This window comes from Eriocheir sinensis, chromosome 57, assembly GCF_024679095.1.
Source record: "Eriocheir sinensis breed Jianghai 21 chromosome 57, ASM2467909v1, whole genome shotgun sequence".
Taxonomy (NCBI): domain Eukaryota; kingdom Metazoa; phylum Arthropoda; class Malacostraca; order Decapoda; family Varunidae; genus Eriocheir; species Eriocheir sinensis.
In genome coordinates, this window is record NC_066565.1 from 2,269,720 (window position 1) to 2,297,298 (window position 27,579).

Below are 27,579 nucleotides of genomic sequence, written 5' to 3' on the forward strand. Positions count from 1 at the left end.
TATTTTACCAAAACACATAAAAGAATAGTGGAGGTACACCGGAAACATGAAAAGATGCACCTTTATAACGATCATAGGCAATAAAGACCACAAGAGGAAGAAGAAGAAGGCTCGTTTATGTCGATCATTTACTCCATTGATGTGTCTATTGTTTCCAAACAAGCTTTTGTGTACGGATAGATAACGTGTTGAATTCATTATAGCTATTTCATCTTTGCATAATATGCACTGTGGTAGCTATATACAATGCTTTTGCAAGTTGTCGTTTTGCTATGCGATGCACTTCATACCGGTATTTTGCTCAAAAAATACTTAGCTTAGAGTCCGCTAAGGGGAATTCTAAGTAATACTTAAGGGCCTATGCTTAGCTAAAAGTTGTTAAGTGCAAGGCTTAGTATTATTCTTAGAATATTTGTGTATACGGCCCCAGAGAACATGGCGCCGAAACCGAACTAAATGAGCTGCAAATAAGATAAATAATTAGTATAAAGATAAATAAGATAATGGAGATAGAAAATAGAGGAGATAAAGATAGATAAACGGAGAAATAACCGAATAAATCACCGAAAACCAGAGAATATGGCGCCGAAACCGAACAGAATGAGCTGCAAATAAGATAAATAATTAATATAAAGATAAATAAGATAATGGAGATAGAAACTAGAGGAAAATGACCGAATAAATCACCCAAAACCAGAATAAATGGCGCCGAAACCGAACAGAATGAGATACAATTAAGATAAATAATTAGCATAAAGATAAATAAGATAATGGAGATAGAAAATAGAGGAGAGAAAGATAGATACAAGCATAAATGACCGAATAAATCACCCAAAACCAGAGAAAATGGCGCCGAAACCGAACAGAATGAGATGCAAATAACATAAATAATTAGTACAAAGATAAATAAGATAATGGAGATAGAAAATGGAGGAGATAAAGATAGATAAATCGAGAAATAACCGAATAAATCACCCAAAACCAAAGAAAAAGGCGCCGAAACCGAATAAAATATAATAGATCCTAGAGAAATAACAAGTATAAAGATAAACAAGATAATGGATATAGAGGATAAGGATAATAAAGACAGATGCAAGCATAAATAACCGAATAAATCACCCAAAACCAGAGAAAACGGCGCCGAAACCGAACAGAATGAGATGCAAATAACATAAATAATTAGTACAAAGATAAATAAGATAATGAAGATAGAGAATAAGGATAATAAAGACAGATAAAAGCATAAATAACCGAATAAATCACCCAAAACCAGAGAAAACGGCGCCGAAACCGAACTAAATGTGATGCAAATAAGATAACTAATTGGTATAAAGATAAATAAGATAATGAAGATAGAGAATAAGGATAATAAAGACAGATAAAAGCATAAATAACCGAATAAATCACCCAAAACCAGAGAAAATGGCGCCGAAGCCGAACTCGTCGACCACCATTAATGTTTTGGTCTCAAGCTTCCTTCGACTTTCCTTCTAATTATCGCCTCCATTGCCTCTATTAGACCACCATTAGGGCCATTAAGTGTTCCTATGGTGTCCTCAGTGCCAGGGCCGCCCTAATGGTGCCAAGAGGAGGAGAGAGGAGGAAAAATAGGCCTAGGAAGAGGGATTTTGTGAGACGTCTGTGAAGGGTATGAATTTTTGTCTTGTTTTTGTGATTTTTTGGATATTTTGTTTTTATTGTTTTTTTTCCTTGTTTTGTCTTCTCTTGTCTTGTTTATTTTATTCGATTTCTCTCTTTCTCTGTCTTGTCCTCTCTCTCTCTCTCTCTCTCTCTCTCTCTCTCTCTCTCTCTCTCTCTCTCTCTCTCTCTCTCTCTCTCTCATTTCTTCCTTCTCTCTCTCTCTCTCTCTCTCTCTCTCTCTCTCTCTCTCTCTCTCTCTCTCTCTCTCTCTCTCTCTCTCTCTCTCTCTCTCTCTCTCTCTCTCTCTCTCTCTCTCTCTCTCTCTCTCTCTCTCTCTCTCTCTCTCTCTCAATCTCTCTCTCTATTTCACTCTCTCTCTCTCTCTCTCTCTCTCTCTCTCTCTCTCTCTCTCTCTCTCTCTCTCTCTCTCTCTCTCTCTCTCTCTCTCTCTCTCTCTCTCCTCTTATTCCTTTCTCTTTCTTTCTTATCACTCTCTCTCTCTCTCTCTCTCTCTCTCTCTCTCTCTCTCTCTCTCTCTCTCTCTCTTTTCTTCATTATCTGTTTTTCCTTTCCTCTTTCCTCTCTTCTTTCATCTTCTTTTCTCATTATTTCCCTATTCGCTTTTTCCTATTTCTATTTTCTGTTTGCTTCTCCCTATTTCTATTTCCTATTCTTCTTATTTTCTATTAATTTGTTTTTCTACGTCTTGGGTAATTCATTGATGTTAAGTTGTATTTCATTTCTCTATTAAAACCTCCAAATAATAATGTTAATGAGCGCAGTCTAACATATTATATTTTAGCACTCAGGTCAGGTCAGGTCAGGTCACGTTAGGATAGATATAGTTTGGTTTAGTCGTAAGATTCCCGGGACTTTAACTGGGAAACTGCGCTCGGGAATTTTCGGGAACTTTGGGAATTTCTTACCTGGATAACCTTCCCCTATGAGCCATGCTAGGCTGAACCGTTATGTAAAGAAACGAAAGGTCTCACCCACCTATGCATCAGCCTATCCAAACTCATCAAACAACATAACATAATCTAATAAGAAATAGGCACAAGTTTGTCTATGGGGATTGACGAACAGACGGATGGATGTTCTGTGGAGTCGTGATCGCAGGACGCTGAGATACATGGCAGGGGTGAGGTGGCAGGATGGAAGGTCAGGCAGTGAGTGGCGAAGGTGTGCGGGGTTGAGGACCTTTCCGTTAAATTGAGGCAGAGAAGATCGAGATTGTTTAGACGTGTGAAAAGGGCAGAGGGGACCATGTTTCTTAATGGTCCCTCTAAGCGAGAAAAATGAGAAAAAAATCATCACTCACACAAACCATTTCATAATATATATCAAAGTATTTGTGATCAGTTTATGCATCATCTATTTTGGGGGGTTTATATCATGGCACAAATTTGGCCCGTCGCTGGTACACGGTAAAGCCACAAATTTGGCCCGTCACTGCTACAGGGTAAAGCCACAAATTTGGCCCGTCACTGCTACAGTAATAAAGCCTAAATTTGGCCTCGCTGCTACACGGTAAAGCCACAAATTTGGCCCGTCGCTGCTACACGGTAAAGCCACAAATTTGGCCCATAGCTGGTACATGGTAGAGCCACAAATTTGGCCCGTCGCTGCTACACGGTAAAGCCACAAATTTGGCCCGTCGCTGCTACCGGGTTAAATTGAGGCAGAGAAGATTGAGATGGTTTGGACATGTGAAATGGGCAGAGGGGGGCATGTTAACTTGGTAGCTGCGGGGACCATGTTTCTTAAAGGCCCCTCTGTGCGAGAAAAATATACAAGTTTGTCTATGGCGTGTTTTGGATTTTTTTTCGTTCCTGAGGTTATTGTCGCCCCCTCAGGCTTTAGTTTTATGGAGCTGTTTGTGAATGTTCCTGAGCCCGGTGGTGATGCAGGCAGGATTGGTTGAGTGACGCCCATCAAGGCTCGTGCCGCCCTCTGGTTGACCTGACTTAACCTAACAAAACCCCAAACTGTCGCTAGAGGTCTTGACTCAGAAAATTCATATATGCTTCCTTATTAATGAGACTTTCTATGCAACAAAATGAGATGATTCTTTGTTGATTTATACCATAAGGTGCTGGCTATCATGTGTTTGAAGATACCCTAAACTTAACCTAACTTAACCTAACAAAACCCCAAACAGTCACTATACGTCTTGACTCAGAAAATTCATATATGCTTCCTTACTAATGAGGCTTTCTATACAGCAAAGTGAGGTCATTCTTTGTTGATTTATACCATAAGGTGCTGGCTATCATGTGTTTGAAGATACCCTAAACTTAACCTAACATATCCCAAAACAGTCACTATAAATCTTGACTCAGAAAATTCATATATGCTTCCTTACTAATGAGACTTTCTATGCAACAAAGTGAGGTCATTCTTTGTTGATTTATACCATAAGGTGCTGGCTATCATGTGTTTGAAGATACCCTAAACTTAACCTAACTTAACCTAACAAAACCCCAAACATTCACTATAGGTCTTGACTCAGAAAATTCATATATGCTTCCTTATTAATGAGACTTTCTATGCAACAAAGTGAGGTCATTCTTTGTTGATTTATACCAAAAGGTGCTGGCTATCATGTGTTTGAAGATACCCTAAACTTAACCTAACAAAACCCCAAACAGTCACGATAGGTCTTGACTCAGAAAATTCATATATGCTTCCTTATTAATGAAACTTTCTATGCAACAAAGTGAGGTCATTCTTTGTTGATTTATACCATAAGGTGCTGGCTATCATGTGTTTGAAGATACCCTAAACTTAACCTAACATATCCCAAAACAGTCATTATAGATCTGGACTTAGAAAATTCATATATGCTTCCTTACTAATGAGACTCTATACAACAAAGTGAGGTCATTCTTTGTTGATTTATACCATAAGGTGCTGACTATCATGTGTTTGAAGATACCTTAAACTTAACCTAACTTAACCTAACAAAACCCCAAACAGTCACTGTAGGTCTTGACTCAGAAAATTCATACATGCTTCCTTGTTAATGAGACTTTCTATACAACAAAGTGAGGTCATTCTTTGTTGATTTATACCATAAGGTGCTGGCTATCATGTGTTTGAAGATACCCTAAACTTAACCTAACAAAACCCCAAACATTCACTATAGGTCTTGACTCAGAAAATTCATATATGCTTCCTTATTAATGAGACTTTCTATTCAACAAAGTGAGGTCATTCTTTGTTGATTTATACCATAAGGTGCTGGCTATCATGTGTTTGAAGATACCCTAAACTTAACCTAACAAAACCCCAAACAGTCACTATAGGTCCTGACTCAGAAAATTCATATATGCTTCCTTATTAATGAGACTTTCTATGCAACAAAGTGAGGTCATTCTTTGTTGATTTATACCATAAGGTGCTGGCTATCATGTGTTTGAAGATACCCTAAACTTAACCTAACAAAACCCCAAACATTCACTATAGGTCTTGACTCAGAAAATTCATATATGCTTCCTTATTAATGAGACTTTCTATTCAACAAAGTGAGGTCATTCTTTGTTGATTTATACCATAAGGTGCTGGCTATCATGTGTTTGAAGATACCCTAAACTTAACCTAACATATCCCAAAACAGTCACTATAGGTCTTGACTCAGAAAATTCATACATGCTTCCTTATTAATGAGACTTTCTATACAACAAAGTGAGGTCATTCTTTGTTGATTTCTGCCATAAGGTGCTGGCTATCATGTGTTTGAAGATACCCTAAACTTAACCTAACCTAACCTAACAAAACCCCAAACAGTCACTATAGGTCTTGACTCAGAAAATTCATATATGCTTCCTTACTAATGAGACTTTCTATACAACAAAGTGAGGTCATTCCTTGTTGATTTGTACCATAAGTGAACCTAACCTAACCTAACCTAACAAAACCCCAAACAGTCACTATAGGTCTTGACTAATGAGACTTTCTATACAAAAGTGAGGTCGTTCCTTGTTGATTTATACCATAAGTGAACCTAACCTAACCTAACCTAACAAAACCCCAAACAGTCACTATAGGTCTTGACTAATGAGACTTTCTATACAACAAAGTGAGGTCATTCTTTGTTGATTTATACCATAAGTGAACCTAACCTAACCTAACCTAACAAAACCCCAAACAGTCACTATAGGTCTTGACTAATGAGACTTTCTATACAACAAAGTGAGGTCATTCCTTGTTGATTTATACCCTAAGTGAACCTAACCTAACCTAACCTAACAAAACCCCGAACAGTCACTATAGGTCTTGACTAATGAGACTTTCTATACAAGAAAGTGAGGTCGTTCTTTGTTGATTTATACCATAAGTGAACCTGACCTAACCTAACCTAACCTAACAAAACCCCAAACAGTCAGTATAGGTCTTGACTAATGAGACTTTCTATACAACAAAGTGAGGTCATTCTTTGTTGATTTATACCCTAACCTAACCTAACCTAACAAAACCCCAAACAGTCACTATAGGTCTTGACTAATGAGACTTTCTATACAACAAAGTGAGGTCATTCTTTGTTGATTTATACCCTAACCTAACCTAACCTAACAAAACCCCAAACAGTCACTATAGGTCTTGACTAATGAGACTTTCTATACAACAAAGTGAGGTCATTCTTTGTTGATTTATACCATAAGTGAACCTAACCTAACCTAACCTAACAAAACCCCAAACAGTCACTATAGGTCTTGACTAATGAGACTTTCTATACAACAAAGTGAGGTCATTCTTTGTTGATTTATACCCTAAGTGAACCTAACCTAACCTAACCTAACAAAACCCCAAACAGTCACTATAGGTCTTGACTAATGAGACTTTCTATACAACAAAGTGAGGTCATTCTTTTTTATTTTGTGCCGTAAGTTGTTCCCTATTTTGCCTTTGAAGATCATTAGTATGTGTTCCTATTTCTCTTTCCACCCTCCCTATTTTTTTCTTTCTCCACTTCCAATTTCTCCTATTTTTTCCCCTCCTCATTTTCTTTTATCTTATTTTCTTTCTTTTCTCTCCTCATCATCAATTTTCTTGTCTTTCCTTTCTCCATTATTTATTTTTTCCCTTCCCTATTTTTGCTATTTTCCTATTTTCCCATTGTTTTCTTCCTATTTCTTCCTTTCTCTTTCTCTTCTTCTTTTCCTTAATTCTCTTTTTATTTGTTTTGTTTTCTCCATTCCCTATTCTTCTCTTCCTCCTTCCCTCCCTATTTCTTCCTATTTTCCTATCTACCAATTTTCCTTCCTATTTCTTCCTTTCTCTCTCCCTCTTCTTCTTTTCCTCAATTCCTGTTTTTTATTTTTTTTATTTTTTTGTTTTCTCTCCATTCCCTATTTTTCCTCCTTCCTTCCCTATTTCTTCCTATTTTCCTATCTGCTAATTTTCCTTCCTATTTCTTCCTTTCTCTCTCCCTCTTCTTCTTTTCCTCAAGTCCCATTTTTATTTTTTCTGTTTTTCTCTCCGTTCCCTATTTTTCCTCCTTCCTTCCCTATTTCTTCCTATTTTCCTATCTACCAATTTTCCTTCCTATTTCTTCCTTTCTCTCTCCCTCTTCTTCTTTTCCTCAAGTCCCATTTTTATTTTTTCTGTTTTTCTCTCCATTCCCTATTTTTCCTCTCCTTCCTTCCCTATTTCTTACTATTTTCCTATCTGCCAATTTTCCTTCCTATTTCTTCCTTTCTCCCTCTTCTTCTTTTCCTCAATTCCCATTTTTATTTTTTCTGTTTTTCTCTCCATTCCCTAATTTTCTTCTTCCTTCCCAATTTCTTCCTATTTTTTTCTTTTTTCATCTTCTTTTCCTCAATTCCCATTTTTTTTCTCCATTCCCTATTTTTCCTTTCCTTCTTCCCTCCCTATTTCCTCAGTTTCCTATTTTCCCCATTTTCCTTTATTCCCCATTTTCTGTTTTCTAGTTTTCTCTCATTTTCCCTATTCTCTCTTCTCCTCCTTCTTCTTCTTCTTCTTCTTCCCTTTCTCTCTCTCTCTCTCTCTTTCTTTACTTTTTTTTCCTATCTCTACTTTTATCCTCCTCTGTTTTTCCTTCTCCCATTCTCTTCCTTCTTCCTTTATTTATTCTTTATTTTCTTTTATTTTCTGCTTCCTTTTATGTATTTTACTCCTTGTGGAAGATATATTTACAAGGCTCATATTTCCTTATTCCCAACCACCTCCTCCACCACCACCACCTCCACCACCATCATCACCACCCAGCTACCAGCATATTCCCTCCTCCTCCTCCTCCTCCTCCATTCCCTCTCTTCCCTCCACCATTTTAGAAGTCAGTTCCCTTCTCCTCCTCCTCCTCCTCCTCTTTTTTTTTTGTATACGTATATATATGTAAGTGTTTTTCTGTGTGTGTGTGTGTGTGTGTGTGTGTGTGTGTGTGTGTGTGTGTGAATTCTGTACCTGGGGAAACCTGGGGAAAGTGAAATGGGGAAATTGGGGAAAGTGAAAGTGAAACAAGAAAAGGGAAGGTGATCTGGGGAAAGTGAAACATGGAAACTTCGGAGAGTAAGGCATGAAGCTAGGAAAGTGAAATTGGGAAATTGGGGAAAGTGAAGAGTGGAAATTGGGGAAAGTTAAGAGTGGAAATTGGGGAAAGTTAAGAGTGGAAATTGGGGAAAGTTAAAAGTGGAAATTGGGGAAAGTGAAGAGTGGAAATTGGGGAAAGTTAAGAGTGGAAATTGGGGAAAGTTAAGAGTGGAAATTGGGGAAAGTTAAGAGTGGAAATTGGGGAAAGTTAAGAGTGGAAATTGGGGAAAGTGAAGAGTGGAAATTGGGGAAAGTTAAGAGTGGAAATTGGGGAAAGTGCAGTAATTGGGGAAAGTGACACATGGGAAAATAGGGAAATTGGGAAAATGGGAAAAAATGAAATGGAAAACAGGGAAAATGGGGAAAATGAAACGGGGAAAACGGGAAATAACAAATAAGTAAAATAACCTAATCAAGCCCTTATCTTTCAGACTGAACCGAGAGGCGACGAGAGGGAGAGAGAGAGAGAAAGAGAGAGAGAGAGGAGGAAGGAAAAAAACAACAGGGCTGCCGACAACAACAACAACAACAACTGGCACACTACCCCAAGACCGACCCCCACCCCCTCAAGCGCATCCCCCCCCCACCACCACCACCACCGACGCACCCCAGACCAGACATCACCGAGGGGACGCACCTTTCTACGACGTCAACATCGGCATCGCTCGTACAAGTTCGTGGCGAGGAGCTGCTGTTTGTGCGTCCGTTTGTGTGTGTGTGTTTGTTTGGGGTCTCGGTAAGGAAGCGATGGTGTGACGATAGTTTGTGCGTGTGTTTGTGTGTTTGCGAAAGGGTGTTGTCCTGGTCCTGTTCTTGGTATGTGTTAAGAGAAAAGGTTATGTTGTTTTAAGACCTCTAAGAATATATTGTGAAGAGGAAGAGGAAGAGGAAGAAATAAGAGGAGAAAGAGGAGAAGGAAGGAAAGGGATATCTCGGTTAGTTTGAAGAAGAATTTGGGAGAGAGAAAGAAAGAAAGAAAGAAAGAAAGAAAGGAAGGAAGGAAGGAAGGAAGGAAAAGAATATGTGTTAGTTTGAAGAAGAATTTGGAAGAGAAACAAAGAAAGAAAGAAAGGAAGGAAGGAAAGGAAGGAAGGAAAGGAATATCTGTTCGTCTGAAGAAGAATTTGAAAGAGAAAGAAACAAGAAAGAAAGGAAGAAAGAAATGGGGAAAGATTAGGGAAAGGAAATCTGGGAAAAAAAAAAATCTGTTTGAAGAGAAATTAAGAAAAAGAAAGAAAAGTGAAAAATATTAAAGAAAGTAGAAGAAAAGGAGAAATTCTGAATATTGATAAAGAAGAATTGGGGAAGAAGGAAATGTGAATGAAGAGGAAATAAGGAAAGAAGAGGAAGAAGAAGAGGAAGAGGAAGAAATTGATAGACCTGAATCTCACAAGTAAAGAAGAAGAAGAAGAGGAAGAAGAAGAGAGAAGAGGAAGTGGAAGAAAACGAAGGAAGAGAAAGGAAGGAAAAGAAGGAAGGAAGTAAAGAAGAAAAAGAAGAAGAAGAAAGGAAACTTAAAACAAAGAGAAAACAAGAGAAAGAGAGAGAGGAAGAGAAGATAAGAGAGAGAGAGAGAGAGAAAGAGGAGAGAGAGAAAAAGAAAAAAGAGAGAAAAAGGAAGAAAATTAAAAGATAGAGAGAAGGAAGGAAAGAAGAAAGAAAGAAGAAAGAAACACCAAGAAAATCAAAGAAAGAAGAGAGAAGAAAAAACAGAGAAAAAAGGAAGAGAAAGATAAATATTAAAGAGAGAGAGAGAGAGAGAGAGAGAGAGAGAGAGAGAGAGAGAGAGAGAGAGAGAGAGAGAGAGAGAGAGAGAGAGAGAGAGAGAGAGAGAGGGTCATAATATTTACCTAAGCCCTCCCTTAAAAATAAACAAACCTGGACTCCCAAATACCCCTCCACCCCCCCTTAGACAACCAACAACCTCCCCCCCCTCCACACACACACACCACCCCCCACACAAACACACAAACAAACACACACATCCTCATCTACGGCCAGGACTACCACCACCACCACACAGACCAACAGACGCAGACGGAGGAATTAAACCCGCAGCGTCAAACCCACGCACACACGGACATGGAGGGGATGGCCATGGGGAGCGACGAGAGCCGGGATGAGCCGTTCGCCTGCCCGGAATGCCACAAGAGCCACAGTGCCAGGTACCTCCTCGTCCGCCACCTTAAGGTCCATGCCAAGGTCAAACCGTTTCAGTGTACGGAATGCACAAAGAGCTTCGTCCATAAGCACAGTCTGAAGCTGCACATGCGGAGCCACACTGGGGAACGGCCACACCAATGCTCGCTCTGCCTGAAGTCCTTCCCGACCCGTAATCGCCTCCAGAAGCACTTCATCGTACACACCAAAGAGAAGCCATTCCAGTGCCCGGAGTGCGTCAAGTCCTTCGTGTCCAAAGACGGGCTGAAGGTCCACATGCGCTCGCACACCGGCGAGAAACCGTACCAGTGCCCGGAGTGCTCCAAGCTCTTCGTGCGGCGGAACACGCTGAACATCCACCTCCGCAGCCACACCGGGGAGAAGCCGTACAAGTGCTCGGTCTGCCTCAAGTGCTTCACCACCAGCGGCAGCCGACACAAACACATGAAGGTTCACTCTGGGGAGAAGGCGTACCAGTGTTAGCGGCGTTCCCGGACCAGGAGGAGGAGGATGTGGCCGTCGGATCCGGGTGTGGTGTGAGGGCTGGCCGGCCCCGTCTGGTGCGTCTGTCTCGCTCGCTCTCGCTCTGTCTGTGTCGTTCTGTCTCGCTTTAACGGTAATTTTCGCTCGCTCGTTTTCTCTCGCTCGAACGGTTTCGGAACTCTTGCTGTCTGTTATCTCTGTCTCAGTCTCTCACACTCTTTCAATCTCTATTTTCCAGTCAGTTTCTCTCTCATTTTCTCTCGCTCGAACGGTTTCAGAACTCTTGCTGTCTGTTATCTCTGTCTCAGTCTCTCACACTCTTTCAATCTCTATTTTCCAGTCAGTTTCTCTCTCATTTTCTCTCGCTCGAACGGTTTCAGAACTCTTGCTGTCTGTTATCTCTGTCTCAGTCTCTCACACTCTTTCAATCTCTATTTTCCAGCCAGTTTCTCTCTCTCGTTTTCTCTCGGTCGAACGGTTTCAGAACTCTTGCTGTCTGTTATCTCTGTCTCAATCTCTCACAGTCCTTCAATCTCTATTTTCCAGTCAGTTTCTCTCTCTCATTTTCTCTCGGTCAAACAGTTTCATATTTCTTCCTCTCTCTATCTTACTGCTTGGATCTCTCTCTGCCTCAGTCTCTTAAAGTCCTTCAATTTCTCTCTGTCTCAATCTCTCACAGTCTTTCAATTTCTCTCTTTCAATCTCTCTTTTCCAGTCAGATTCTCTCTCATTTTCTCTCAGTCAAACAGTTTCATATTTCTTCTTCTCTCTATCTTAAAGCTTGGATTTCTCTCTGCCTCAGTCTCTTAAACTCCTCCAATTTCTCTCTCTCAATCTCTCTTTTTACAGTCACACTCTCTCTCTCTCTCTCCCTCTCTCTCTCTCTCTCTCTCTCTCTCTCTCTGCCATGTTTATTTATTTATTTGTATTTCTCTCTATCTCATTCTCTTAAATTTCTCTCTCTATCTCATGTTTTTCAATTTCTATTTTATATCTCTTAAACTTCCATCTCTCTCTCTATCTCTCTCCGTTTTGTGGGTTTCTCTCTCTCTGTCTCTTCTACAATCCCGCTTCTCTCGCTCTATCTCTGATGGGCCTCTGTTTTCTCTCTCTCTCTATCTCAGTCCGTCGCATGCTGCATTTCTGTGTCTTATGGGGGTCTGTTTTCTCGCTCTCTCTCTTGCAATCCTCTGTTTCTCTCTCTCTTTTTTAATGGGTTTTCCTTTCCCTGTTTCCCTTCCGGACTTTCGTTTTTCTCTGTCGCACTTTGACTGGGTTCAATTTCTCTGTCTATGTCTCTCAGTTCTCCGATTTCTCTGTCTATGTCTCTCCCAGTCCTCCGATTTCTCTGTCTATGTCTCTCAGTCCTCCGATTTCTCTGTCTATGTCTCTCTCAGTCCTCCGATTTCTCTGTCTATGTGTCTCTCAGTCCTCCGATTTCTCTGTCTATGCCTCTCTCAGTCCTTGTATTTCTCTCTTTCTCAGTCTCAACACACTCACACACTCACACACACACACACACACACACACACACACACACACACACACACACTCCACGGTCCGCCGCACGCCACATCTGGGTTCGCTCGCGCGTGACTGGTTCGAAATCACGCGCCGAACCTCCACCACCAGCCAATCGCAGCCTCCCGTTCTCTCATTTTGTACCGAGGGCGATGTTTTGTTTATTTTCCGTGCACCGCGTAGACCTGCCGATGTAGTCTGGCTGTCACCTCTTGCCTTGGGGGTCCCTTGCTGCCGCTGCCGTGCGTAATTGTAGCGAAATTTATGGTAAGGTGATGTCTCGGTACGGTTCGGAAATTGCATTCGTGGGTGAGATAATTTTTTCGTTTGTGAATGCTAGTGTTATGCAAAGAGGAAATGGAAGGAGGATGTGTGTGTGTATGTGTGTGTGTGTGTGTGCGTGCGTGTGTGTGTAATAATAATAATAATAATGTATCGTCATGTGTTGCGATGGCCCTTAATTAAGACTAACAGGATTCACGGTTCAGGTAATTTTTGTCAAGCGTGAATGCAAGTGATGTGTTCTGAGTTCGTATATGCAGTAAAAAAAGTGTGTGTGCGTGTGTGTGTGTTCGTAATGATATCGGTAATGTGTTATGTTATACGGCATTCGTTCGTGAGTGAATTTTTTTTTTGTGTGTGTGAGTGAATGCAAATGGTATGGAATTTTGCATTTGTGTACGGAAGAAAAAAAATGTGTGTGTGTGTGTGTGTGTGTGTGTGTGTGTGAGTCAAAAGATATGCAATGTTAAGTTTTGTCTGTGAAGAAGTAAAAAAAAAAATTAAGTTTGTGTGTGTGTGTGTGTGTGTGTGTGTATGTGTGTGTGTGTGTGTGTGAGAGTCAAAAGATATGCAATGTTAAGTTTTGTCTGTGAAGAAGTAAAAAAAAAAATTAAGTTTGTTTGTGTGTGTGTGTGTGTGTGTGTGTGTGTGTGTGTGTGTGTGTGTGTGTGTGTGGCGGATTATAGACATAGCGATCCATTGAGGTTGGTTGGATGGCACACGGATGAAACGAAGGCAAAATGGATGATTGGATGCTGAGAAAACGCAAACAAACAAACAGACAAACAAACATATACACAAGTTGATGAATAGAATAATGGATGAATTGATTGAATAGATGAGTAAAATTATGCAATATGAAGGAGGGAGGAAGAAGAGGAAGAAGAAGAAGAAGAGGAGAGAAGAGGAGGAGCTTGATAAGGAGAGAAATGAAGAGGAGGAGGAAGAGGAAGAGGAAATTTTAAAGAAGAGGAAGAAGAAAAAGAGGAGGAGGAGGAGGAGGAGGAATTTAATATGAAGAAAAAGAAGAGGAATTTGATGAGGAGGAAGAGAAGAAAAAGAGGAAGAAGGAAATAGAAGAGAGAGATAAAAAGGAAGAAGAAGAAGAAGAAGAGGAGGAAGAGGAAACCAAGAGAGAGAGAGAGAGAGAGAGAGAGAGAGAGAGAGAGAGAGAGAGAGAATGTCAACTTAAAAAAAAAAGTGATTGAAAGGAAGAAAATGACAAGGAAAAGAAGAAAAAGGAGAAAATTAGTTAGAAAATAAAAGAAGGAAAATATATTGGTGTAAGAAAAAGAGGAAAATTGAAGGAAAATATACCGGCAAAATGAAGAAAAGTGAGGAAAATGAGGAAAAAACATTAGGACGGAAATCATGAAATCAAGTTAGGAAAATAATGAAAAAAAGAAAATATTAGCTAAGGAAAACAAAACAAAAAAAACACAAAAACGACCAGGAAAAAAAAATTGCATAGACACCCCAAAAAAAAAACAAGGAAAAAAAAAAAACACTCGCTCGTCACCTCAACTTTTTATTATTATTATTATTATTATTATTATTATTATTATTTTTTGTGCTGTCGAAAATGTAATGAATCTCAACGCGTCTCGGATTATCGTCCCTATACCTCAGAGCACTCAAGGAAGACGGAAACAAACAAACAAACAAACAAACAGACTATAGGGGCCGTGAGCCTCTCGGTGGAAGAAAAAAAATATGGACATATCGAAGGAAAACGGAACTCCTGTGTTTGTGACGTTTATTGTGGGTGAAAGAATAGAGGAAATGACGGAAGGCTTAGTGGGTGAAAGGGTAGATAAAAACATATGTATAGAGTTAGAGGAGGAGGAGGAGGAGGAGGAGAAGTGAATAGAGAAAGTTGAATATGGAGAAAAAGGAGAAGAAGAGAAAAAGGAAGAGGAGGAGGAGGAGAAGTAAATAGAGGTGGATTAGCAAAATGTGATGATTGGAAGAGAAAGAGAGAGAGAGGAAAAGATAAATGAAGAGAGAGAGAGAGAGAGAGAGAGAGAGAGAGAGAGAGAGAGAGAGAGAGAGAGAGAGAGAGAGAGAGAGAGATGAAAAAAGGGAAGTTAAAGGAAGGAAAGAGGAAAATAAGAAGAAGAAAAGAAAGGAAGAAGAAGAAAAAGTGATTGAAATTAAGTTATGTGAATGGAAGAAGAAAAAAAGAAGTTGGTGAAGAAAAGGAAGAAGAAAATAAAGAAAGAAGGAAATAGAATAAAAGAGAAAGAAGAAAAAGTGATGGAATTTAAGTTATGTGAATGAAAGAAGAAAAAGGTCAGTTTAGGAAAATAAAGAAGAAAAAGAGGAAGAAGAAGAAAAAATGGAAGAAAATAAGTCATGTGAATCGTAAAAGAAAAACAGAAGTGGAGGAAAATAAAATAAAAATAAGAATTAGTGAAATAAAGGAAGGAAGCAAAGAATAAACAATAAAAATAAATGTAAATAAAAAAAAAAATGACAATAGATTTTAGCGAAGGAGAGAAACACAGAAAAAAAAAGAAGTGGAGAAAAGGAAAAGAAAAACAAGAAGAAGAATAAGAGAAATAAAGAAAGGAAGCAAAGAATAAACAATAAAAATAAATGTAAATATTAAAAAAATGTGACTATAAATTTTAACGAAGGAGAGAAACACAGAAAAAAAAAGAAATTGAGAAAAGGAAAAAGAAAAACAAGAATAAGAATAAGTGAAATAAAGAAAGGAAACAAAGAATAAACAATAAAAATAAGTGTAAATTAAAAAAAAAATGACAATAGATTTTAGCGAAGGAGAGAAACGGAGAAATTCAATAAACTGTAAAATCAACCAGAAAAATCACACACACAAACCTTAGTAAACGAGGGAATAGGGATAACAGGTGATAAACATCAGAAATACAACAAACAATAAAATAGATTAGTTACCGAAGGAGGGAAATGAGAAAACGATGATAAACTTGGAAATAAAATAAAGGAAAAAAAGAAAGAAAATACACAGACCTTGATAAATGGAATGGGGGAGTGGGAGAAAATAGGATAAAGGAGAGATAAGCAAATAGGAGAAATAGGAAATAGAAGGAAAGGAAAATGGAGATAGTGAAAAATTTGATAAATATGTGGAATAGGAAATAGAAGGAACAGAAAACGGAGAGGAAGAAAAGAAGTTAATGAAGTTTTATAATGAAAGAAAAGAAAAACAAACATATGTACACACTGATGAGAGAGAGAGAGAGAGAGAGAGAGAGAGAGAGAGAGAGAGAATGTTAAAATGAAGTTGAAAAAAAAAAGAAGGAAGAAATAACAGAAAAAAGTGATAAATACCAGAAATAGAAACAAGATTAAAAAAAAAGAGAAAATAGGAGAGAAATTAATTAGGAAAACATTAAAAAACAAAACCGGAAAAAAATAAGAAAAACGGGAGAAGGAAAAAAGAAAAAGGAAATAGGAGAAAAATGTGATAAACGAGAAATAAAAAAGAAAAAAAACACTGGAATTACAAAGTGGCGCAGAAACGAAGCAGAAAAATCAAACAAACAAACGAACTAACTCACAAACAGACTCTCGCACACACTGACTAAGAGAGGAAGAAGAAGAAGAGGAAGAGGAAAAGGAAGGAGACTAGTGATAAACCATGGAGAGATAAAATAGAAGATAGGTGACATCCCAGTGACCTCCTGCTGACCTTCCGATGACCCGAGATGAAGATGACGGCCAGACGGGAATGGTACGAGTTGGCCGCCTTGATGTGGACAGTTGTGAGTATTGTTGTTGTTGCTGTTGTTTCATGATTAACCCGTGCATTGTTGTCTTTTGTCATAGTTAGGGGTCATGCCAGGGTGCACTATTTTTTATTTTTTTTATTTGCCTCTTAAAATATATACAAAAAAAATCATTTGATATATATATATATATTATTTATATGTGAGGAATGGAACCGTGGTGTTCGTCCTCTTATTTTTCTCCGTCTCAGAGCTAACGATGTCATACCAGGAAAGGGAAATTTATCCTAGAAATGTTTAGGGCTTATATTCTTTCCATTATAAACACTTCTCACAACCCTAAAGCGTGAGTAATGTATAAATACTTCTTTACATCACAAAAAAATAAAAAATAAACAGGAATTGTAAGTACACACAAAATGGTTGGATGCACATCAGGCAGCACCACTCGCTTCAAGGCCGTGTGTAATTCTCAAAGCTTAGCATAATACTATGAAGCTTCCGACGATCAGTTTTCATTTTTTTTACGTCTTCGCCTATGGTGCTGGTAGGCCTTCGTAGTGGGGCCTGATGCTCGGCCCCAGCCCATTGTGGCACAGGTAATTGTTTGTAGCGGTGCCATCTTTACAATTCCACATGCCTTACTGATTATAGAATCAAGGCGTAATTACCTAGAAGAAAGTAACTTACCTTCTTGTAAAATGGTTTTTGTTGGAATGCGGACAAATGTACAGAAAGGCCCTTAAACATCTATTAAAAAATATGAAGACTTGTCAAATTATCCCTCTTTACTGTCAATGAATAACATTACACAAACAAACAAAAATAATGGGCGTATAAGGCCTCAAAAGAGCTTGCGTGTAAATATGTACTAAGCACTTCCCTAAGAGGTAAGTATATATATGTACTAAACACTGTACGGGTTAAGCAGTTGGTTTATAACCTGAAAAAATAAAAAGATCAATATTTTTTTATTCAATTTATTTTATTTTATTATTTGTTTTATTTTTTATTTCATTTATTTTTTGCATATTCAATTTCATCCTGTTTTAAATCTACTCATTTCCTTTCACTCTCTACGCAAACATGTTATTTTTAGTACATATACCACTCGTTCTGTTTATTTACATCATTTACATTTATTCAATACTTACTAACTCATTAATAACATGTCCCATTCATTGTAATTAGCATTTTCAATTATATTTTCCCATTTACATATTTACATTTTTTTCCACAGGTCACAAGTGGGAGCCCTGTCGAGAGGACGGACCATACCAAGCCTGTACAAGCCCAGACCAGACCAAACCAGACCCTGCCAAGCCACCCTTTACCCTCACCCTTGGCCAATACCCCCGACTCACTTCCTCAGCTCCGAGTGTGCATGTGTGTGTGTGTGTGTGTGTGTGTGGACTGGAGTATCAGCTAATCTACCTCTGCTGAATCATCTCTAGCGAACTTTAATATGGTCTTGATTAGTGCTAGATTAATTAACGCGACTTACGAGACATAAATTAGTCGGCCGGAAATGAGTTAATGGAGCCAGGAATCAGGTCTGTATGGATAGGATGTAAGAATTGTACTCTAAAACTTATAATCCAAAACACAAAATTCTTAGCACCCATGTTTTTCGGTATGCCGGAGAATGGTTATATATGTAAAAACCTATGCTCTGAAACCGAGATCCTTCGTTTGTTTTATATACGAGACAGCATGTGCTATGATAAGGGATTGAATTGTCGGATAGGGAGCGTTGATTCTCTCTTAGCGATGACATAGAATTCTAATGGAGTCTATGTGATGCTTTATAAATAGGTGAAGGATAGAGTATTGTATAAGCTATATATTGGAACCAAGAGAGAGAGAGAGTGAGAGAGAACCTAATGTAAAAAACTCAACTTGCAAAGACAGAAAACAACAAAAAAAAAAAGAGGGTTTCGGTACGCAGTTCACAGCCTGTTTTTCACGTTTTCTTTGTCCCGTAAGATGTTAGGGAGCTGTTGAAGTCACCCCTGAAAGCTTACCCCCCCCCCCCCCCTGCCCCCCCCCTCTCATAATCATCGGATGCAACATGTGACGGCTGGGGTCTGCATTGGGTACATCTTGTGTCCATGGCGGCAAATCCTCCCCTCCCCCCCTTCACCCCCCCCCCAAGGCAGCCTTAGTTGTAGTGTGTCGAGGAGCGTCTAGTGTTAAGGAGGAGGAGTAAGTGTGTTTCGTTACGGTGTACTGTCTAAGTTTTTACGATGGGACGAGTATGTACGCCCTGTTCTAGATAACCTGGCGAATAGGCCCCGCCCCCTCTCATGCCCCGCCCACCTCTGAGATTGCAATTACGTCCCATTTTGTTTTCATGAAAGAGAAAATGCAACACAGAAATAATGAAAAAAAGTGATAAATATGAGAAATAGGAATGTAGATGATGGAGAAAAGGAGTAAAAAATGAGTTATTGGTTCTTATCTCTTGTATTGTGGCTCAGGGTAACTTGGCAAATAGGCCCCGCCCCCTCTCATGCCCCGCCCACCAATGAGATTTATATACTATCACACCCATTTTTTGCTTTCAAGGTTATTGGTTTGTATTTATTGTACGTAATGTAGTTCAGGGTAACTTGGCAAATAGGCCCCGCCCCCTTTGAGATTTATACACTATCACACCCATTTTTTGTTTGCAAGGTTATTGTTTTTACTTATTGTAATGTGGTTCAGGGTAACTTGGCAAATAGGCCCCACCCCCTCCCCTCCTGGCCCACCACTGAGATTCATATACTATTGCACCCATTTTTTTTTCTCAAGATTGTTAGTTTGTATTTGAAGTAGTCTGGTTGTTTTTATTTATTTATTTATTTATTTTTTACTTCTCCCTTTTTTTTACAGTATTACACCCATTGGATTTTTTTTGGCAAGGATGTTAGTTTGTATATATTTTTTATTTTACTAATTTTTGGGGCAAGATATTTACATTAATTTTTTTACAAGGAGTTAGTTTTGTTGACATAAATGTGGTCGTACTGTTTATTTATTATTCTGTATATTATTCTGTTAAGGGCTAATTTTCAATGTTAGGTTCCAGTCCAAGGTAGACCAATTAGATTTAGCCTTTCCCAGCATCCACCAATCACATGCAACCTGATTGGACAAGGGGCGTGGCTTCCTTTAGAACTAGCCAATGAGATGCACTGAATACAGAAGTGGGAGGAGCTTAATTTGCAATGTTAGTGAACAGCCCAAGGTAGACCAGTGAGATTTAACCTTTCCCCAGCATCCACCAATCACAAGCAGCCACACTGGGATAAGGGGCGTGGCTTCTGTGTGGACTGGCCAATGAGATGCACTAAATAGGGAAGGGGGAGGGGCTTAATTTGCAATGTTAGTTTACAGCCAATGAGATTTTAACCTTTCCCCAGCATCCACCAATCACATTCAGGGGCGTGGCTTCTGTGTGGGCTGGCCAATGAGATGCAAGGATTAGAGGAAGTGGGAGGAGCCTATTCGCCAGGTTAGTTTGAACAGGGTAAATGTGTGTGACGGTGAGGAGGGAGGGAGCGAGCGTGCCGATCAAGCTGATATTCCATGACTTTTTTGGTGTTTCTCTTTTGTTTACCATTACGGCGCCGTGCGTTGGTGTATGTATAGAGTAGCTGTGGTCGCTGTTTTATTTTTTTTTCGTAATAAAATTTCTTTTGCTGTCGTGTTTTTGTTGAACTTTTGAGGTAGAGGAAAAAGTTTATAGGTGACAAAGAAGCGAAGGATTTTTTCAGGTATCCAAGACTAATTAATATAAAGAAATGAAGGATTTTTTTAAGTATGCAAGACCAATTAATATGAAGAAATGAAGGATTTTTTAAGTATGCAAGACCAATTAATACAAAGAAATGAAGGATTTTTTAAGTATGCAAGACCAATTAATACAAAGAAATGAAGGATTTTTTAAGTATGCAAGACCAATTAATACAAAGAAATGAAGGATTTTTTAAGTATGCAAGACCAATTAATACAAAGAAACGAAGGATTTTTTAAGTATGCAAGACCAATTAATACAAAGAAATGAAGGATTTTTTAAGTATGCAAGACCAATTAATACAAAGAAATGAAGGATTTTTTAAGTATGCAAGACTAATTAATACAAAGAAACGAAGGATTTTTTAAGTATGCAAGACCAATTAATACAAAGAAATGAAGGATTTTTTCAAGTATGCAAGACCAATTAATACAAAGAAATGAAGGATTTTTTCAAGTATTCAAGACCAATTAATACAAAGAAATGAAGGATTTTTTAAGTATGCAAGACCAATTAATACAAAGAAACGAAGGATTTTTTAAGTATGCAAGACCAATTAATACAAAGAAATGAAGGATTTTTTAAGTATGCAAGACCAATTAATACAAAGAAATGAAGGATTTTTTAAGTATGCAAGACCAATTAATACAAAGAAATGAAGGATTTTTTAAGTATGCAAGACCAATTAATACAAAGAAATGAAGGATTTTTTTAAGTATGCAAGACCAATTAATACAAAGAAATGAAGGATTTTTTTAAGTATGCAAGACCAATTAATACAAAGAAATGAAGGGTTTTTTAAGTATGCAAGACCAATTAATACAAAGAAATGAAGGATTTTTTAAGTATGCAAGACTAATTAATATAAAGAAATGAAGGATTTTTTAAGTATGCAAGACTAATTAATACAAAGAAATGAAGGATTTTTTAAGTATGCAAGACTAATTAATACAAAGAAATGAAGGATTTTTTAAGTATGCAAGACCAATTAATACAGAAATGAAGGATTTTTTCAAGTATGCAAGACTAATTAATACAAAGAAACGAAGGATTTTTTAAGTATGCAAGACCAATTAATACAAAGAAATGAAGGATTTTTTTAAGTATGCAAGACCAATTAATACAAAGAAATGAAGGATTTTTTAAGTATGCAAGACTAATTAATACAAAGAAATGAAGGATTTTTTAAGTATGCAAGACCAATTAATACAAAGAAACAAAGGATTTTTTAAGTATGCAAGACCAATTAATACAAAGAAGTGAAGGATTTTTTAAGTATGCAAGACCAATTAATACAAAGAAACGAAGGATTTTTTAAGTATGCAAGACTAATTAATACAAAGAAATGAAGGATTTTTTAAGTATGCAAGACCAATTAATACAAAGAAATGAAGGATTTTTGAAGTATGCAAGACTAATTAATACAAAGAAGCGAAGGATTTGTTAAGATTGCAAGACCAATTAATACAAAGAAATGAAGGATTTTTTAAGTATGCAAGACCAATTAATACAAAGAAATGAAGGATTTGTTAAGATTGCAAGACCAATTAATACAAAGAAATGAAGGATTTTTTAAGTATGCAAGACTAATTAATACAAAGAAATGAAGGATTTTTTTAAGTATGCAAGACCAATTAATACAAAGAAATGAAGGATTTTTTAAGTATGCAAGACCAATTAATACAGAAATGAAGGATTTTTTTAAGTATGCAAGACCAATTAATACAAAGAAATGAAGGATTTTTTTAAGTATGCAAGCCAATTAATACAAAGAAATTAAGGATTTTTTAAGTATGCAAGACCAATTAATACAAAGAAACAAAGGATTTTTCAAGTATGCAAGACTAATTAATACAAAGAAATGAAGGATTTTTTAAGTATGCAAGACCAATTAATACAAAGAAATGAAGGATTTTTTAAGTATGCAAGACCAATTAATACAAAGAAATGAAGGATTTTTTAAGTATGCAAGACCAATTAATACAAAGAAATGAAGGATTTTTTAAGTATGCAAGACCAATTAATACAAAGAAATGAAGGATTTTTTTAAGTATGCAAGCCAATTAATACAAAGAAATTAAGGATTTTTTAAGTATGCAAGACTAATTAATACAAAGAAATTAAGGATTTTTTAAGTATGCAAGACTAATTAATACAAAGAAATGAAGGATTTTTTAAGTATGCAAGACCAATTAATACAAAGAAATGAAGGATTTTTTAAGTATGCAAGACCAATTAATACAAAGAAATGAAGGATTTTTTAAATATGCAAGACCAATTAATACAAAGAAATGAAGGATTTTTTAAGTATGCAAGACCAATTAATACAGAAATGAAGGATTTTTTAAGTATGCAAGACTAATTAATACAAAGAAATGAAGGATTTTTTAAGTATGCAAGACCAATTAATACAAAGAAATGAAGGATTTTTTAAGTATGCAAGACCAATTAATACAAAGAAATGAAGGATTTTTTAAGTATGCAAGACCAATTAATACAAAGAAATGAAGGATTTTTTTAAGTATGCAAGACCAATTAATACAAAGAAATGAAGGATTTTTTAAGTATGCAAGACCAATCAATATTGCAATAATGATAAGAAATGATAGGAAAGATAATTTAGACACGGGAGGAGATGGAAATAATTAAAAGCAAGAATATATATAGTGTGAATAACAGAAAATATGGAGAGAAAAAGGAGATAAAAGAATATGATTGAACAAAAGTATATGCAATAATGATAAGGATTAAACAAAGATATAAAAAAAGATAATCGTAGTAAGTAATGATGAAAGATAAGACTCATGGAAGTATAGATAGTGACTCCAATATTCTAGAACCATCGAGAGGGAGGGAGAGAGAACGTCAAGTCATCATCATCGTCATCATCAGCCAGGTATATATTACGTAATTAAAGGTGTTTGAGTGCAACGTTGCCATATTGTCGTACTCAGCTTCTTGTATTTACCAACTTCCGACCCCAAAACTGTCTCCTGGGCACAAATAACTAGATTCATTTATATTTACCGTTAAAATAGTTAATTCCTGATGTTTCTTGGCAATAATTAGGCGTCAAAAACCACTATATATGCTCTGAGTACGATAATCTGGCAATGGTGTGTGAGTGTGAGTCATTCTGTGAAGTAGCCGTGAAGAGGGAGATAAAAGGGCGAAAAACGTCACCATTAGAAGAGAGGAAAAGAAGTAAAGGGAGAAAAATGTTAGATAATAGCCGTGAAATTACTCTCGTCCTGTTAATAGTAATAGTAGTAGTAGTAATTATAAGAGGAATAAAAAGAATCCCAGTCAACATCTATATAACAAACAAACAAACAAACACTATATATTACCCTTACCTGTACTACAATATCCACAGGGTGTACGTGTGTGTGTGTGTGTGTGTGTGTGTGTGTGTGTGTGTGTGTGTGTTAATTAGCTTGGATCAGGGCAGGTAAGATATACAGGTAAGATAAGAAAGATATATAGGATGAGCGATTATAATCAGGGTTATAATTAAACTATATACTATTACCACTACTACTACTACTACTACTACTACTACTACTACTACTACTACTACTATGGAAAGGATGTAAATAGGAAGGAAACGTTTGTAACTTGGAAATACCCAGAGAGAGAGAGAGAGAGAGAGAGAGAGAGAGAGAGAGAGAGAGAGAGAGAGAGAGAGAGAGAGACCTACCCACATTCCTTTCCAGTTTAATTACAAAAGAAAAAAAAACTTTGAAACACTAATTAAAAGGTTTGTTTTACTTTACTTTTTCTTTTATTCTTTCTGTCTATCTATCTATAGTAATAATAATAATAATAATAATAATAATAATAATAATAATAATAATAATAGGCTATCAATACAAAGAGATTATAAAACTGCATTAATCTATAAATAGGAGAAAATATTGCGTCATCAGAGAGAGAGAGAGAGAGAGAGAGAGAGAGAGAGAGAGAGAGAGAGAGAGAGAGAGAGAGAGAGAGAGAGAGAGAACACAGGTGTCTGTAAATGTAAGAGAGAGAGAGAGAGAGAGAGAGAGAGAGAGAGAGAGAGAGAGAGAGAGAGAGAGAGAGAGAGAGAGAGAGAGAGAGAGAGAGAGAGAGAGAGAGAGAAAATTCCTCAGGTAAAGGTAAGAGAGAGAGAGAGAGAGAGAGAGAGAGAGAGAGAGAGAGAGAGAGAGAGAGAGAGAGAGAGAGAGAGAGAGAGAGAGAGAGAGAGAGAGAGATATAATCCCCAAAAAATGCGTATTCGCCATATGAGAGAGAGAGAGAGAGAGAGAGAGAGAGAGAGAGAGAGAGAGAGAGAGAGAGAGAGAGAGAGAGAGAGAGAGAGAGAGAGAGAGAGAGAGAGAATATATAACCTGGCAAGAGGGGAGAGATCGAGGGAGGGAGGAAGAGAAGGGAGATAATGTGATAGAGAGACATTGGGCAGTTCCAACCTTGCTCTCTTGAATAACGTGTGTTTTCTATGTATATTTACCTAACTTTCTTCATCTATCTCAAAACAAGTGATCAAGGAGAGGTTTTGTATTGTGGTGATTCGCTTTCTACCATCAATAACCCTGAAAATGACCTCCTTATATTGAAAACTTGTGTATATATCGAAATTCCACCCGTATAGTGTTCCGTAAAGATTTTTTCATACTCATCACGGCTCAAGGGTCAATGCTACGGAGATGAACACTGAGGTCACGAGCGGTTTTGTCCCTCTTCAGACCGGAAAGTGCTGCTGCCGGTGCTGATGTAGGCTTAGATAACTCACAGAAGGGAGTTAATGAGGCTAAAGGCGTGAAGTGAGTTTAGGTTAGATAAGTAATTACATAAAATGACGAAATTGCAACCTTTTCCTCCATCAGCAAGACCTGTGACATCCAGTTCAAGTTTGAGATCATAAGATGTACCTGAAATAGCAAATGGTTGAAAGCAAAAATTAGTGACAGAAGAATAAATAAAGGATATAGAGGAAGAAATACCAGGCTGCCAAGACACCAAAGAAGTGATATAGAGGCTCCGGAGATCTGTAAAGGAGGAAATAGAAGAGAAATAACGTGAGAGAAGAGGACCAAGACCAGGACCAAGAGTTGAGAATGTACCCAAACTAGCAAAAGGAAGAGGGAGGAGGGAGAGGGGCCGAGGAAGGGAGAGAGAGGGAGGGAGAACGAGGAGGGAGATAGGCTGAGGGAAAGGGAGGGAGACGGAGGAGGGAGATAGGCTGAGGAAGAGAGGGAGAGAGGGAGACGGAGAGAGAGGGAGGAGGGATATAGGCTGAGGAAGGGAGGGAGAGTAGGAGGGAGAGGAGGGAGACGGAGAGAGGGAGAGAGGCTGAGGAAGGGAGGGAGAGACTAGAGAGGGTTAAAAGTGAAGGGAGAACAGCAGTATTAGTAGAGCCATGAGAGGGGGAAGCAGGGAACCACAACCCCGATAAACCACCCCTAAATCTACACCACAGCCTCTGTAATAAAGCAAAATGGCGTCGATAATATAAAGATAAGAGATAAACGCATTAAAGGGCAACTATGATGGCGGTGTGTGGCATCAGAGTAACCGCCATACGTTGCATTGTTCCCCGCCTCACCGCCTCGCACAGAGCATATCACGACGGCCGGGGAATAGCAGGACGGTCGTGGAGTCGCGTGGCAGCCATCAGGGGTAATATCAGGACCCTGGGTGTGTGTGGGAGTGACCTCAAGCCAGCTGGTGTGAGGGCTGGATCTCTCTCTCTCTCCTTCTCCTCGTCCACCATGGCTCCTATTTCCCCCGATGGCCTCGACCCCGGGCAGCTCGTGGACCGGTACATCGCCGAGAACAAGGTGATGGTCTTCAGCAAGTCCTTCTGCCCCTTCTGTCACAGGGTAAGTATAGCCACAGGGTGAAGGGAAGGGAGGCCGGGTAACTGGAGGGGTTTTGGAGGATTTTGGGGTTTTTTGATTTTTTGGGGGGTTGTATTTGTTGGTGATGTGTTTCTCAGGTTGTGGGGTGAGGGGTGAAGGGTGGGTGGGGTGTAGGAGAATGTTGGGGTGTTAGTGTTGAAGGTTTGGGGAATCATGGGGCATTACTGTGTTCGTAGTCTTGTTAAAGTTTTCCTTCCTCTCCGTTTTCTCCGTGTGGGTTTTTCTTCTATCTCAGGTTGTGGGGTGAGGGGTGAAGGGTGGGTGGGGTGTAGGAGAATGTTGGGGTGTTAGTGTTGAAGGTTTGGGGAATCATGGGGCAGCAGTCTTGTAGTCTTGTTAAAGTTTTCCTCCCTCCGTTTTCTCCGTGTGGGGTTTTTCTTCTATCTCAGGTTGTGGGGTGAGGGGTGAAGGGTGGGTGGGGTGTAGGAGAATGTTGGGGTGTTAGTTTTGAAGGTTTGGGGAATCATGGGGCAGCAGTCTTGTAGAAGTTTTCCTCCCTCCGTTTTCTCCGTGTGGGTTTTTCTTCTATCTCAGGTTGTGGGGTGCGGGGTGAGGGAAGGGTGGGTGGGGTGTAGGAGAATGTTGGGGTGTTAGTGTTGAAGGTTTGGGGAATCATGGGGCAGCAGTCTTGTAGTCTTGTAGAAGTTTTCCTCCCTCCGTTTTCTCCGTGTGGGGTTTTTCTTCTGTCTCAGGTTGTGGGGTGCGGGGTGAAGGGTGTACGAGAATGTTGTATTGTTGGGGTGTTAGTCTTCAAGGTTTGGGGGAATGATGGGGCATTGGTGTGTGTGTTCGTAGTCTTGTTGTTATAAAAGTTTTCCTTCCTCTCCGTTTTCTCCGGGCGGGGGGGGGGGGGGTTCCCCGCCTTACTGTTCGGTTTTTCCTTCGTCATCGTCATCATCATTTCGTTTCTTTACCTTATATTTCTTCCTTTATTAGATCTTTTCCTTTTCCTTCAGCTGATTAGAATTTTTCCTAACCAGCTTTTTTCTATATTTTCCCTTCAACTGGTTACATTTTTTCTTTTCCCAGTCTAACTTTCCCTTTCCTATAGTTTTCCCTTCACCAAACTTTATTTTTCCTGTAACCTAACCTGTCTAATTCATGTTTTTTCCCTTTTTCCATATTTTCCCTTCAACTGGTTACATTTTTTTTCCTAGTCTAACTTTTCCTTTCCTATATTTTTCCTGTAACCTAACCTGTCTAATTCATGTTTTTTTCCCTTTTTCCATATTTTCCCTTCAACTGGTTACATTTTTTTTCCTAGTCTAACTTTTCCTTTCCTATATTTTTCCTGTAACCTAACCTGTCTAATTCCTGTTCTTTTTTTCCCCTTTTCCCTGCCAGGTCAAGGATCTCTTCAGGAAAATCAATGTGCCTTTTGAAGCGCTGGAGCTCGACAAAATTGGTGAGTATAGATATTTTCCTAAGTCCAGAAAATTAAAAAAAAAGAAAAAAAAAAAGAAAAAAAAATTTGTATGTATTCTTTTCCTTCAATTGTCCTATCTTTCTCTGCTTTCCTTCATTCATTTTCCTCTTTTTCCTTGTC

The 27,579-nt window shown here is 38.4% G+C and overlaps 2 protein-coding genes across 2 annotated transcripts in view; both read left to right on the top strand.

Annotated features, from left to right (window-relative positions):
• Nucleotides 1-1,429: 1,429 nt before the first annotated feature.
• On the top strand, nucleotides 1,430-20,039 carry LOC126984536 (oocyte zinc finger protein XlCOF15-like). The gene is made up of 3 exons (XM_050838250.1): nucleotides 1,430-1,648; nucleotides 8,625-16,388; nucleotides 17,593-20,039. Exon 2 carries the CDS (start codon nucleotides 10,276-10,278, stop codon nucleotides 10,834-10,836), a length of 561 nt encoding a protein of 186 aa, XP_050694207.1. The 5' UTR covers nucleotides 1,430-1,648; nucleotides 8,625-10,275; the 3' UTR covers nucleotides 10,837-16,388; nucleotides 17,593-20,039.
• A 5,458-nt stretch (nucleotides 20,040-25,497) lies between these two features.
• Nucleotides 25,498-27,579, top strand: part of LOC126984538 (thioredoxin reductase 1, cytoplasmic-like) — a 17,073-nt gene continuing 14,991 nt past the window's right edge. The window contains exons 1-2 of the mRNA XM_050838252.1: nucleotides 25,498-25,994; nucleotides 27,378-27,438. Coding sequence (XP_050694209.1) covers nucleotides 25,659-25,994; nucleotides 27,378-27,438 — 397 coding nt within the window. The 5' untranslated portion in view covers nucleotides 25,498-25,658. The remainder of the gene's footprint in view (nucleotides 25,995-27,377; nucleotides 27,439-27,579) is intronic.